The 12,815-nt window shown below is 51.5% G+C and overlaps 6 protein-coding genes and 1 pseudogene across 6 annotated transcripts, besides 37 other annotated features; all 7 read right to left on the reverse strand.

Moving 5' to 3' along the window:
- On the reverse strand, positions 1-553 carry Tc00.1047053507689.5 (uncharacterized protein; the record flags this gene model as incomplete). The annotated part of the gene is made up of 1 exon (XM_802259.1): positions 1-553. A coding segment is annotated over one exon (553 nt), but the record flags the coding sequence as incomplete, so codon positions are not given.
- Positions 1-2,816: a sequence feature (heterozygous, Esmeraldo-like haplotype).
- Positions 569-660: a sequence feature (T-rich).
- Positions 696-741: a sequence feature (CT-rich).
- Positions 866-904: a microsatellite.
- Tc00.1047053507689.10 lies at positions 897-2,543 on the reverse strand (annotated as a pseudogene).
- Positions 2,673-2,737: a sequence feature (A-rich).
- Positions 2,817-2,888: a sequence feature (areas merged during assembly that could not be assigned to a particular haplotype. This can correspond to areas where the two haplotypes were merged or to regions with more than two copies in the genome that were merged during assembly.).
- Positions 2,888-2,918: a sequence feature (AT_rich).
- Positions 2,889-3,534: a sequence feature (areas merged during assembly that could not be assigned to a particular haplotype. This can correspond to areas where the two haplotypes were merged or to regions with more than two copies in the genome that were merged during assembly.).
- Positions 3,022-3,060: a microsatellite.
- Positions 3,284-3,308: a microsatellite.
- Positions 3,385-3,414: a microsatellite.
- Positions 3,452-3,496: a sequence feature (AT_rich).
- Positions 3,535-4,050: a sequence feature (areas merged during assembly that could not be assigned to a particular haplotype. This can correspond to areas where the two haplotypes were merged or to regions with more than two copies in the genome that were merged during assembly.).
- Positions 3,723-3,748: a microsatellite.
- Positions 3,755-3,818: a sequence feature (A-rich).
- Positions 3,862-3,884: a microsatellite.
- Positions 3,899-3,918: a microsatellite.
- Positions 4,033-4,065: a microsatellite.
- Positions 4,051-7,496: a sequence feature (heterozygous, Esmeraldo-like haplotype).
- Positions 4,096-4,947, reverse strand: Tc00.1047053507689.20 (uncharacterized protein; the record flags this gene model as incomplete). Its single annotated transcript, XM_802254.1, has 1 exon — positions 4,096-4,947. The coding sequence occupies one exon, from the start codon at positions 4,945-4,947 to the stop codon at positions 4,096-4,098; it is 852 nt and encodes a 283-aa protein (XP_807347.1).
- Positions 4,635-4,761: a microsatellite.
- Positions 5,395-5,425: a microsatellite.
- Positions 5,461-5,549: a sequence feature (A-rich).
- Positions 5,865-5,899: a sequence feature (AT_rich).
- Positions 6,083-6,116: a microsatellite.
- Tc00.1047053507689.25 (uncharacterized protein) lies at positions 6,433-7,038 on the reverse strand (the record flags this gene model as incomplete). The annotated part of the gene is made up of 1 exon (XM_802258.1): positions 6,433-7,038. The coding sequence occupies one exon, from the start codon at positions 7,036-7,038 to the stop codon at positions 6,433-6,435; it is 606 nt and encodes a 201-aa protein (XP_807351.1).
- Positions 7,466-7,491: a microsatellite.
- Positions 7,497-8,002: a sequence feature (haploid, Esmeraldo-like haplotype).
- Positions 7,547-7,575: a microsatellite.
- Positions 7,714-7,734: a sequence feature (AT_rich).
- Positions 8,003-8,865: a sequence feature (areas not merged during assembly with more than two copies in the genome that could not be assigned to a particular haplotype).
- Tc00.1047053507689.30 (glutamamyl carboxypeptidase, putative) lies at positions 8,334-9,524 on the reverse strand (the record flags this gene model as incomplete). Its single annotated transcript, XM_802255.1, has 1 exon — positions 8,334-9,524. One exon carries the CDS (start codon positions 9,522-9,524, stop codon positions 8,334-8,336), a length of 1,191 nt encoding a protein of 396 aa, XP_807348.1.
- Positions 8,866-9,010: a sequence feature (heterozygous, non-Esmeraldo-like haplotype).
- Positions 9,011-10,157: a sequence feature (areas merged during assembly that could not be assigned to a particular haplotype. This can correspond to areas where the two haplotypes were merged or to regions with more than two copies in the genome that were merged during assembly.).
- Positions 9,623-9,657: a microsatellite.
- On the reverse strand, positions 9,966-11,156 carry Tc00.1047053507689.40 (glutamamyl carboxypeptidase, putative; the record flags this gene model as incomplete). Its single annotated transcript, XM_802256.1, has 1 exon — positions 9,966-11,156. One exon carries the CDS (start codon positions 11,154-11,156, stop codon positions 9,966-9,968), a length of 1,191 nt encoding a protein of 396 aa, XP_807349.1.
- Positions 10,158-10,329: a sequence feature (heterozygous, non-Esmeraldo-like haplotype).
- Positions 10,330-10,683: a sequence feature (areas not merged during assembly with more than two copies in the genome that could not be assigned to a particular haplotype).
- Positions 10,684-12,815: a sequence feature (heterozygous, Esmeraldo-like haplotype).
- Positions 11,504-11,785: a mobile genetic element.
- Positions 11,700-11,721: a sequence feature (AT_rich).
- On the reverse strand, positions 12,034-12,815 carry Tc00.1047053507689.50 (glutamamyl carboxypeptidase, putative; the record flags this gene model as incomplete). Its single annotated transcript, XM_802257.1, has 1 exon — positions 12,034-12,815. A coding segment is annotated over one exon (782 nt), but the record flags the coding sequence as incomplete, so codon positions are not given.

Below are 12,815 nucleotides of genomic sequence, written 5' to 3' on the forward strand. Positions count from 1 at the left end.
AAGACCATGGACTTACAGGTTTACGTCTCGACGACTTGCTACCAGATTCACTGCTCCACACGTCACTCGACTTCCCGCCCTCATCATTCTCGTCCTTCACACGTATTTCCACATTGATGTAAAGGCCAAGACAGTTGGATGGCTGGATGTTCTCATCGTAACGACTGTCCAAGAGTTGTGCCACGATGTTGATCATGTTGTCCGCCTCGCCGGTAAACTCCAGCAGATGTCTGCTACCCGCCTCCACCGTGATGGAGATCACACCGTTTTTGTTAGGGATATGATAACTGTACTCCTCCGCCTCCCCGATCCTTTCTATCACCACACCTTTCTTCTTCTTCCATGGTGACGGCTGTGGTTCTTCTCGCAGCGTGAAATTTCCCCTCGTTTCCACAGCGGCGCCCGCGGTGACCGCAGTAATTCTGCCAAATCCAATAGACGACATCCTCGAACCGTACATCCCCCACGACACCTCACCGTGCGCCAAGAGCGGCAGCAGCGTGACGGAGAGAGTAAGAACGCAGTAAAACCACCGCATCATTTTTCCTGACATGTCTCTATTCCCCCCTTTTTTTTTTGTTTAAATTTTCTTCTTTTTTTTTTTTGTTTCTCTTTTTATTTATCTTCTCTGTTTTCGTTTTCTATTTTCTCTCTTTGTTTCCCCTAAATGTTTGCTTCGCAAGTAAACGGAAATGTCCCTCTGTTTCTTTTCTCCCCTCCTCCTCCTCCTTCTTCTTCTTCCAATTGAGAAAGAGACGGAGAGATAGGGGAAAAGGAAAGGTGCATGTCTCATTGCATGGCTTCTGAGATGCCACCCACGCATTGCAAATTCAACGTCCATCGCGTGACGCATTCGCGGTGAAAGTTTTATTTTATTTTTATTTTTATTTTTATTTTTATTTTTTGTTTAAATCAAAGTCAATGCCAAACACGTCGTCCTCGGCAAATGCGTCGTGTGACGTCTCCACCTTTCTTTTCGCCGAGGAAGACGTGTCGTCATTGACGCCCTTCTCGCGCTCGTGTGCCCGTTTCGGCTGCGGGCCCTCCACGCCGCACGAGACCTCCGCCGCGTACAGCTGCCGCAGGTGCTCACCGAGCGCATCCATCGCAAATGCAAAAAAGTCCAAATTACCCGCCGCTTGCTTCACGTTACTCTCCGCTTTGTTCGCATTGCCGCTGCCGCTCTCGCTGGCGCCGTCAGGGCTCCTGCCATCGTCAATGTCGCCATCCTCCACTTCTCCGTTGACGTCGCTGCCGGCGTTGTTGTTGTTGTTTCCACCTCGACCGTTGCAGCTGAAATTCGTGAGCCACCCATGCATCACCGGGTGCATCTCATAGCTGTGAAACAGCATCTTGAAGAGATGCGCCTTTACAAATGCGAGATCAACGGGGTAGCGTTGCACAAGCTGCAGATACTCCTGCGCCGTCCGAATGGCGTCCAGTCGTGCCTCACAGCACTCGGCAAAACACCGCCCGTTGCGCACAGGGTGAAGCGGCGCTGCAAAAAGACGCGGATCCCACAGCAGCGGCTCGGCGCACATGTAACCATCCGTCATTGTTACCGACATATTACGCCGCACATCCTCAAACGTCAACACATTACCGTTCCCAATGACAGGAATGGACCCGCGCAGGTGCTCACGTACACGCCGTATCTTTTCCATGTCCGCAAGCCCTCTCTTGTTGTGCCGCGTTCGGCCATGCACGCAAAGGACCGCAATGCCGGTGTCGCGCAGCATCTCCGCGTACTTCAGCGTCAAGGCGTCGTCGTCAAACACACGCATTTTCGCCGTCACCGGCACCCGCAGCTCGACTGCGAGGCAGTGCAGGATGTTGTGCACACGATCCCAGTCCTCCATGAGAAACGAGCCGTAGTGGCCACGGCGGGCAATGCCTTGCGGACAGCCAAGGTTGACATCAACTGCCTCGCAGTCGTCCTCCACGTGACGCGCCGCGGCGAGAAGCGTGTCGGCGTCATTCCCGAAAATTGCACAAAAAGCGGATGGTCTGTTTCTTTTCCATCACTCGTTCTCCCGGCATCTTCTGCTGCTTCCCCTTCTCCTGAGACCGTTGCCGTCATCGCTGGTTCGGCGCGGTGCGGGGTTGTGGAGAAGTAGCGTGCACGGTACTGAGCACTCTGTGCAAAGCTCCTGGCATGCAACATAGGACTGTACGCCAGCGTTGCTCCGTAGCGGCGGCAGAGCATTCGGAATGGCAGTTCGCTCTGATCCACCATCGGCCCTACAACGTACATTGGCCTCCGTCGCGGCGGGGCCCGATGGGTTTGTTCTGCACCCAACGCCACCCCTTCATTCTCCACATGGTCGTGTGCATCGCTACCGTCATTACTCCGTGCGGCAGTGGGGGCGCAGACGATGTTGTCCCAAAAGTCCCACGGCGATTGGGGTTTCCTCTTGGGGTCAATGTGTTTAATCCCCGCGCTGCGACGACCGTTGCAGTACGGGCACGTTGAGCTGCGAAACGGCTCCCCGCGTCGCACAAGCCCCCGGTACTTCTCCAGCAGCGTCTCATTGTACGCCATCCCCAATGTTTTTTTTTTTTTTTTTTTGTGTGTGTTTGTGTGTGCCTGCGGTGACCTCCCCCCCCCCGTACTAAAGCCAAAATCCCAGTGGGTGGGTGCATGCCGATGCATGCGTGCATCACAGCCACAGAGAGAAAAGAAAAGAAAAAAAAAAACAAAAAGACGAAGGAGACATGAAAAGAGTGAAAAAAAGAATTCGGAGGAAGAGGCACACCCAACACGGGAAGTGGCGCGTGACAGCAGACATCCCCACCACAAAGAAGAGGAGTACGCATCAACATCCACGCAGCTTCAGGCAGTAGGTTACACCATCACCACACAATGAAACAAGTCAGCAGTGAAAACATTTATATATACAAATATATATAAATATATACACGGGCACAATTATATACACATGGCTGGTAATTCCGTGTGCACTTTTGTAATGCATCCCAAATAAACATACAACAAATTTCAAATATCCCACAAGACATTGTAAAAAAAAAAAAAAAAAAAAAAAAAAAAAAAAAAAAAAAGGAGAGAGAAGACTACTTTAAATCATTTATGCATACAAACAAACAAACAAACATAATAATAATATGAATGAATATATATGTGAATATATAAACATACATACATTTCCCACCCTTATCCCACTGTTTACTGTTTTCTTTTGTTCCTCATCCATTTAAAAGAAAAAACAACAACAACAAAAATTACATCCACACCCAACAGAAGACGCATCTTCTCCCGCCCCCGCCCCCTCCTCCTCCTCCTCCTCCTCATGTTACTTCCGGGCTTCTTGTTGATTCACAAACATAAGTTATGACGTCATGAAAAATAACTTCACATTTTATACCTTCTTTTTTTTTTTCCTTTTTTTTTTTCTTCCCTCCCGCACTACCGCTCATCAAAAAAAAAGTACTCAAAATAATTAAAATAAATAAATAATTAATTAAAAAAAAAAAATAACGCTTCCATAAAAGTCCTCTTCTACTCCTACCACGCCTCCCTCCCCCTCCCTCCCCCCCCACACACAAAAGCATCCAACCACATTTCTCTTCTTTTCTCTTCTCTTTTTCTGTCTGTCTGTCGTCCTGCGCATATTTGCAGGAGGGTCGTTTGACGGTGTCGTGGCAGTGACGCCTCACCAAAGAAACAATGAGAAAAAATAGAAGAAACAGAACTCACCGCAGACCAATCAATCAATCAATCAATCAATCAGAAACTACAAAACTAAAAGAGACACCAAATATAATAAAAAAACAACAACAACAAAAACAAAACAAAACAATTTCAACAGAAAAACGGTTATCAAACGCAGAGCAGAAGACCAAAAACAAACAAACAAACAAACAAAGGCAGAAGAGCGCAAAAGAAAGAAAGAAAGAAAGGCCTAAAGGAAGTAAATATATATTGAAATGAATCACGTAATGTGTACACCAACTGCAGCTGCCAGTAATAAAACGCCTCAAATTAAAAAGACACTTCTCACGTGATTCTGCATTTCTCTCTCTCTCTCTCTCTCTCTCCCTTTCTCTGTGGTCCTCACATATGGAGGACGTCGGAAATCATGTGTGAGGCCCCGCATACGGCTCATGGCTCCACCCAATCGCCGGTGCCGTAAAGAAGCCACTCATTGCTGCATTTTGCTCAATGATATGCCGCCGTGTAACACGCTGTCGCTCAGCTCTCGGTGACACAATCTCCACCTCAACATGCCTCTTGTCATCATCCTGCGCCTCGTTGCTACTCACGCAGCTGCTGCAGCTACAAAGGGAGTCGTCTGCCCAGCCACCAAACGGGCTGCTGCGGCCGTTGTTGTTGGGGTTGCCGCCATCAACCTTGCTGCTATCACGTCTCCGCAGGCGGTGGCGATGGTTCCGATTTCTACGTTGCCGCATTGAGCGACATGTGGAGCTCCCGCAGCTTTCGTTGCCGGTAAGTTGACTAAGCGGTGACGGCGGTGCGGTCGTGTTCTGGCGCGAGAGATAATTCCCGTGGCCGTACACCGCCCCGGAGCTTGCGACCGTCGTGCAGCTGAGGCTGTCCGCAGTGTACCTCGTGCGGAACCAGCGGGAGTTGCTGCCGCGTGTGTGGAGGCTCATCGCACTGCCGTCACTCCCGCCGCCGTTGCTGTCGACATTCCCGTCGGCCTCTTCCTCCGCCGCCTGTGGCTGCTGGCGCCGTGCGAGGCGTCGCTGCCGCCGCTGCGCCCGCTGCAAATTCCGCCGCCGTTCCTCCTCCGGGATGCGTGGCGCCTGCGAGCGCAGCGGTATACCACGCACCTCCTCGCCCTCCTCCCCAAACACGGACGTAAACAGTTTGTAGCGGTGACAAAAAAATATGCCTCCCCACAAAAGCAAAGCCGATACACCGAGACACACAAAAATTACCGTCAGCAAAGAAATGGCATCGACCATTGTTTCTTGGCGCACACAAGACGGAAAGGCAGGCCCTTTCCCCTTTTCCCACTACGCGCCAATGACTAAATCTTCTGATGTGTGGCGGTATTACACCAAACGTATGCATGCACATAAAAAGCGTAAAAGAAAAAGAGAGAGAGACAGAATAAAAACTTACAAGCAGAAATGAACGTCGGGACGGCAGCACACACAAGGACGGTAAGAATGTGTGTAAATATCCATCCACCCCTCAGCCTCATTTGGGAAGTCACGTGTAAATGTGAAATGTACATGACAATAACCACCCAACCGACTCCACAGCACCGCCACCGCCACCACCACAACGACAACATTCAATAAAATACAATCGACATAAAGACATGCAAACGCCAGTTTTTACGTAGCCGCAAGAAAGACACTTAGATTTATTATTGTCGGTTTTCATCGGCCCGCGCGAGAAGAAGTAAAAAAAAAAAAAAAAAAAAAACAAAAAAAACCCGGCAGCAAAAAAACAAAGAGGGCGGAATAAATAATCAAAAATCCAACCTAAAATAAACAACAAAAACAAACAAACAAAAAAAAAGAATAAAAAAGAAGTCCACATTAAAAGCAGAGAAAAATGCGCATGGCGGGGCCTTGTCGCCACTTTTCCTTCCAAAATGGGAGGAGGGGAGCAGCAGGGGAAGTCCACAGTTCGGTTCCGTGCGTCCAACCTCCCCCACACTCCAGAGAAGGCATGCCCCACGCTCATACACCAGCAAAACGATTGGTCCATACATCGCTCTCTGACGGCCGGGACCGTTGTGGGCTCACGAGGCAGCACTCTTTGAAAGGGCCCCACAGCCGCCGGTGATCCCCACCGAGCGGAAGGTAACAAAAATAGGCGTGGGTGGAAGTGCACCGCAAAACAACTGCACCCGCCGCCCTTCAACGCGTTATTTTTTTTTGAAAAAATTAAAATAATAAAAAAGTTCAACGGGTAATTAAAAAAACGGGAAAGCAAAATGAAAAAGAATCGCCCTCATTTATTTAGTGCCATATAAGCACATATTTCCCCCCTCCACGTTTTGAACAACAAAAAAAAAGACCCCACACCAACACGCACCTACACACAAACAAAAAGAATGTAAGAAGAAAAAAATGTCACGTTGATAAAAAAGAAAAAAAACAAAAACAAAAAAAGAGAACTATGGTGACGACAGGGGAGGCACAACGATACATATACATAAATGAATGTAAACATGTTTGGACGCCCAAAGAGACGCACATATCCTTATCTATTAACTGCCTTACGGTTGACACGCTCCTAAACACAGACACACACACACACCTTTTTTAAATCCTCTTCGCGTCTCTAATCATAGTGAGTAAATACACTGCGTGTATCTTCTTTTCGCATATGACAACCATTGATGCCAATATGTACCCCTCCCCCCACCATCTTCCCTTCCAAAAAAGCCCTTCTCTCTTTTCAACGGTTTCAATTTTGTCATGAACACACGGTTAAGGAGATTTATCATGTCTCAGATCGTCAACACCATGAGACGGTGTGTCAATGGGCTCATTTGCTTTCCTCCGGACGCTGGGGCTATTATTATCATCATTGGCCCCTTGAGTATCCTTCTTATTCTGCGCAGAAAGCGGCTTGGGGCCCATTGATGTGGCAGCAGGAATCTCAGAATTTGTCTGAAAGCAAAAACTACTAAAAATTGATGACATGGAGCGAAGAAGATACGAGCTACGGCCGTAAAAAACCGGCGAGGGAACTCGCTCAGCCTCCTCTCGCTGCCGCCGCAGTCCTTCTTCCGTCGCCGGCGGCGGTGCGGCCTCGGGGATTCTACGAAAGTCGTCAACGTGTAGGACGGTGTGTCCATCCGGCAGATGGTACGTGCGGGGAAACCGATGCTGGCGGGTGCGGACGCGGTTCTCCAGCGCGTGGCCATGCAGCGTTTCCTGCTGCTGCTGCTCCTGCTGCGGTCCCTCCACCGGCTGCGTGCGGTGCGGCGAGTACAAAAAATTGCCCTGAGTGATGTTTTGGTTCTCCACGCGAATGTGGACGACCGATGATCGCGAAAATAACCTGCGCCTCCAGCAAACATTAAACCACATGCACGCAAGGAGCAAAGCAAGGACCAAAACGGCAATAATGACAATAATAATGATGGAGCTCCATGTGATGGTTGGGGAGTTGTCGGCCATCGTCTTGTCACGGGGAACCACCACCACCGCCGCCAACTCTTTCCAACCCGCACCCACTTTTGTCTCCCTCACACTTTCCTTCTCGCTAGTGTTTTTTTTTTTTGTTTCTTTTTTTAAGTTTATAGATCTCACTGCGGGGCCTCTTTATTTTATTTTATTTTTGGTTTTCCCGCTCCCTCCCTCCGCTCCTCCTCCCCGCTATGATCGGCTGCCACACAACACAACGCACCTCCCTTGCGGTTGTGCGGCCAAAACTGAGCTGACGGAGAGAAGACAGAACCGTTTCTATGCGTCGTGTACGCCACTGTGGCTGTTGGAAACACTCCGAAACAATCAAAACAACAACAACAACAACAAAAACAAAAAAACAGCAGAATACCACAAAGACCAATAATCACCTACTAAATCTCCACCACCCAAAAAAAAAAAAAAAAAAAAAAAAAAAAATCAAAATTCCACAAATCAGATCTTCAAAAGAGCGAAATCTCCCCTTACTCCATAGACATACCCACACGCTGAGAAAATATGCCCCATCCTGCACAACAAACAAAACAATCTAAACAAACAGCATAATAAAGTTCCTTCAAATAAAAAAAAAAAAAAAAAGTAAAAACGGGTCCTTCAAAAAATCAATAAAATAAACTTTTGCAAACCATGGACAGTAGGCCTTCAGTCAAAAGCAATACACCAAACGGCAAAACAGATACGACAAAAAAAAACAGAACCTTCGCCAGCCACTGTGTGTGGTCCATGGACCGAGCCGCCATCGCCAAGGTGAGTTGCTTAAGATCTTGTAAACGAACTAGGGAGTGCAGGGTGCAAGGGAGAGAAGGGTGATGCAGAGAGACGCAGGGGACGTGCCCGAGTGTGTGTGTGTGTGCGTGTGAGCGTGAGTGCTGCGCAGCGGTGGCAGGAGTGCCGTGGAGGTAGGTGTATTCAAAAAAATAAATCAAAGAAGAAAGAAAAGAACGATGTGCCTACCACATACCCCGCTGTCAGAATGTATCCCTATACAGTGCCCCGCATTCAGCTGCCGGTGTGGAAATTGAGACACGCCATGACGGTCCCCCACACCAACGCTCAACGCCAAACATAGCCCAAACCCACCCACCCAAGAAACAAATAGGAAAAGAAAGAAGCCCAACAAAACCCCACTAAATTTCAGGTAAATATAACGCCCCAGCACACTGGCGGTGGCAACATTGTCACAGGTGGGCAGGGGACGCCTTGAGGCTCTCCGCCACCCTCAGAACAAACTCACGGCACTTGTCGAGCTGCGCGGGGGTGACATACTCATTCGCACAGTGTATGGCCCCGCCATTGGGTCCGCATATCACAGTTGGTGCGCCGGCAATCCCACTGTAGTGGCCCGCCTCCGTGCAATAGTTTTTTTTCCAAACCTTGTAATCATTGTTAATGGCGCATACCAGCTTGGTGAAGGGCGCCTCCTCACTGCCCTCAAACGACGGCGTTTCATCCCGCGGCGTGATAACAATTTCAGCGTCCTCAAACTCCGCCTTCATGGCCGGGAGAAGCTGCGTCTCCACGTAAGACCGCACCTGCTGCATCATCTTGGAGACAGTCTCGTTGGGAAGCGCTCGAAACTCGAAGAGGAACTCGCACTCCGCGGGCACGGTGTTCGAGGCGTTGCCGCCACTGATGAGGTTCGTCGACAGCGTTGAGAACGGCACCTCGAAGTCATGCCGGGTGCCGTTCCGGCGGTACTCCTCCGCAATCTCGCGCAGCTTCGTAATGAGTTTTGTGGCGTAGTCGATGGCGTTGCAGCTTTCACCCGTCAGCGCGAGCGACGAATGCGCCGCCTTGCCCCGCACACGCACCCAAAAGTGGGAGGTGCCCTTGTGAGCAATCACCACAGTCATGCCGGTCGGCTCCCCAATGATGCAGCCTTCCGCCCTGACGTCGTGGTCCCGCGCAAACTCCGCCAGCTCCATGCCGCCGAGACAGCTCACCTCCTCGTCGTACGACCACGCAAAGTGGATCGGCTTCGCGCGCTTCATCTTGAGGAGCTCGGAGGCCAGAGACATGCACACGGCAACAAAGCCCTTCATGTCGGACGTGCCGCGACCGTACAGTTTCCCATCCCGCTCCGTCAGCGTAAACGGATCGCTGTCCCACTTCTGCCCGTCCACCGGGACCACGTCCGTGTGGCCGGAGAGAATGATGCCGCCCTTCGTCACGCCGCCGTCGCCCGGCAGCGTCGCCCACAGGTTTGCCTTGTTCCTCTCGGCGTTGTGTAGCAGGGTGCACTTGACACCAAGCCCCTCCAGGTAGTCCTTGCAGTAGTGGATGAGCTCAAGGTTCGAGTTGCGGCTCGTCGTGTCAAAGGCCACAAGCTTCGCCAGCCACTGTGTGTGGTCCATGGACCGAGCCGCCATCGCCAAGGTGAGTTGCTTAAGATCTTGTAAACGAACTAGGGAGTGCAGGGTGCAAGGGGGAGAAGAGTGATGCAGAGAGACGCAGGGGACGTGCCCGAGTGTGTGTGTGTGTGTGTGTGTGTGAGCGTGAGTGCTGCGCAGCGGTGGCAGGAGTGCCGTGGAGGTAGGCGTATTCAAAAAAATAAATCAAGAAAAAAAAAGAAAAGAACAATTTGCCTACCACATACCCCGCTGTCAGAATGTATCCCTGAACAGTGCCCCGCATTCAGCTGGCGGTGTGGAAATTGAGACACGCCATGACGGTCCCCCACACCAACGCTCAACGCCAAACATAGCCCAAACCCACCCACCCAAGAAACAAATAGGAAAAGAAAGAAGCTCAACAAAAAAACCTATTACAGGTAAATATAACGCCCCAGCACACTGGCAGTGGCAACATTGTCACAGGTGGGCAGGGGACGCCTTGAGGCTCTCCGCCACCCTCAGAACAAACTCACGGCACTTGTCGAGCTGCGCGGGGGTGACATACTCATTCGCACAGTGTATGGCCCCGCCATTGGGTCCGCATATCACAGTTGGTGCGCCGGCAATCCTGCTGTAGTGGCCCGCCTCCGTGCAGCCAGCCAATTTCCACACCTTGTAATTATTGATAATGGCGCATACCAGCTTGGTGAAGGGCGCCTCCTCACTGCCCTCAAACGACGGCGTTTCGTTCCGCGGCGTGATAACAATTTCAGCGTCCTCAAACTCCGCCTTCATGGCCGGGAGAAGCTGCGTCTCCACGTAAGACCGCACCTGCTGCATCATCTTGGAGACAGTCTCGTTGGGAAGCGCTCGAAACTCGAAGAGGAACTCGCACTCCGCGGGCACGGTGTTCGAGGCGTTGCCGCCACTGATGAGGTTCGTCGACAGCGTTGAGAACGGCACCTCGAAGTCATGCCGGGTGCCGTTCCGGCGGTACTCCTCCGCAATCTCGCGCAGCTTCGTAATGAGTTTTGTGGCGTAGTCGATGGCGTTGCAGCTTTCACCCGTCAGCGCGAGCGACGAATGCGCCGCCTTGCCCCGCACACGCACCCAAAAGTGGGAGCCGCCCTTGTGAGCAATCACCACAGTCATGCCGGTCGGCTCCCCAATGATGCAGCCTTCCGCCCTGACGTCGTGGTCCCGCGCAAACTCCGCCAGCTCCATGCCGCCGAGACAGCCCACCTCCTCGTCGTACGACCACGCAAAGTGGATCGGCTTCGCGCGCTTCATCTTGAGGAGCTCGGGGGCCAGAGACATGCACACGGCAACAAAGCCCTTCATGTCGGACGTGCCGCGACCGTACAGTTTCCCATCCCGCTCCGTCAGCGTAAACGGATCGCTGTCCCACTTCTGCCCGTCCACCGGGACCACGTCCGTGTGGCCGGAGAGAATGATGCCGCCCTTCGTCACGCCGCCGTCGCCCGGCAGCGTCGCCCACAGGTTTGCCTTGTTCCTCTCGGCGTTGTGTAGCAGGGTGCACTTGACACCAAGCCCCTCCAGGTAGTCCTTGCAGTAGTGGATGAGCTCAAGGTTCGAGTTGCGGCTCGTCGTGTCAAAGGCCACAAGCTTCGCCAGCCACTGTGTGTGGTCCATGGACCGAGCCGCCATCGCCAAGGTGAGTTGCTTAAGATCTTGTAAACGAACTAGGGAGTGCAGGGTGCAAGGGGGAGAAGGGTGATGCAGAGAGACGCAGGGGACGTGCCCGAGTGTGTGTGTGTGCGTGTGAGCGTGAGTGCTGCGCAGCGGTGGCAGGAGTGCCGTGGAGGTAGGTGTATTCAAAGAAATAAACCAAAGTATTCCCCCGGGATGCTGGCCGGACAATAAACTTATCTAAAAGCAATTGACGAGGTGGGAGAAAAGAGGTAAGTAAAAAAGCAGTGGGTTCGCCAATTCCCCAAGGATTAACCCAAGTAAATATATTCTGGTTGCCACTCTAGTGACATGGTGCACTTTGATAGGATTAAACATATTATCAGTTACGAAGTGGTAGTCTTTGGGGTCTTCCCGCCACAAGACCCCGCCGCAAGAGGGGAATCAAATGGGGCAGGTGGGATGGAAAGAATAAAAATAAAAAAATTCGTCTTACCGATATCGGTTTCTTGCTTCCATAAATCACGGTCTTCCAAAAATTCATAAAATAACAAAGAATCGTAAAAAAAAATATATATATATTCGTTTTATCAAAATATGTTAATTTGGGCAGCTAGTCTTCCTGAGAACATTCTCTTCACAAGCTCATAAAAAAAGAACGATGTGCCTACCACATACCCCGCTGTCAGAATGTATCCCTAAACAGTGCCCCGCATTCAGCTGCCGGTGTGGAAATTGAGACACGCCATGACGGTCCCCCCCACCAACGCTCAACGCCAAACATAGCCCAAACCCACCCACCCAAGAAACAAGTAGGAAAAGAAAGAAGCCCAACAAAACCCCACTAAATTTCAGGTAAATATAACGCCCCAGCACACTGGCGGTGGCAACATTGTCACAGGTGGGCAGGGGACGCCTTGAGGCTCTCCGCCACCCTCAGAACAAACTCACGGCACTTGTCGAGCTGCGCGGGGGTGACATACTCATTCGCACAGTGTATGGCCCCGCCATTGGGTCCGCATATCACAGTTGGTGCGCCGGCAATCCCACTGTAGTGGCCCGCCTCCGTGCAATAGTTTTTTTTCCAAACCTTGTAATCATTGTTAATGGCGCATGCCAGCTTGGTGAAGGGCGCCTCCTCACTGCCCTCAAACGACGGCGTTTCATCCCGCGGCGTGATAACAATTTCAGCGTCCTCAAACTCCGCCTTCATGGCCGGGAGAAGCTGCGTCTCCACGTAAGACCGCACCTGCTGCATCATCTTGGAGACAGTCTCGTTGGGAAGCGCTCGAAACTCGAAGAGGAACTCGCACTCCGCGGGCACGGTGTTCGAGGCGTTGCCGCCACTGATGAGGTTCGTCGACAGCGTTGAGAACGGCACCTCGAAGTCATGCCGGGTGCCGTTCCGGCGGTACTCCTCCGCAATCTCGCGCAGCTTCGTAATGAGTTTTGTGGCGTAGTCGATGGCGTTGCAGCTTTCACCCGTCAGCGCGAGCGACGAATGCGCCGCCTTGCCCCGCACACGAACCCAAAAGTGGGAGGTGCCCTTGTGAGCAATCACCACAGTCATGCCGGTCGGCTCCCCAATGATGCAGCCTTCCGCCCTGACGTCGTGGTCCCGCGCAAACTCCGCCAGCTCCATGCCGCCGAGACAGCTCACCTCCTCGTCGTACGACC

This window comes from Trypanosoma cruzi (assembly GCF_000209065.1).
Source record: "Trypanosoma cruzi strain CL Brener chromosome Unknown tcruzi_1047053507689, whole genome shotgun sequence".
NCBI lineage: Eukaryota > Euglenozoa > Kinetoplastea > Trypanosomatida > Trypanosomatidae > Trypanosoma > Trypanosoma cruzi.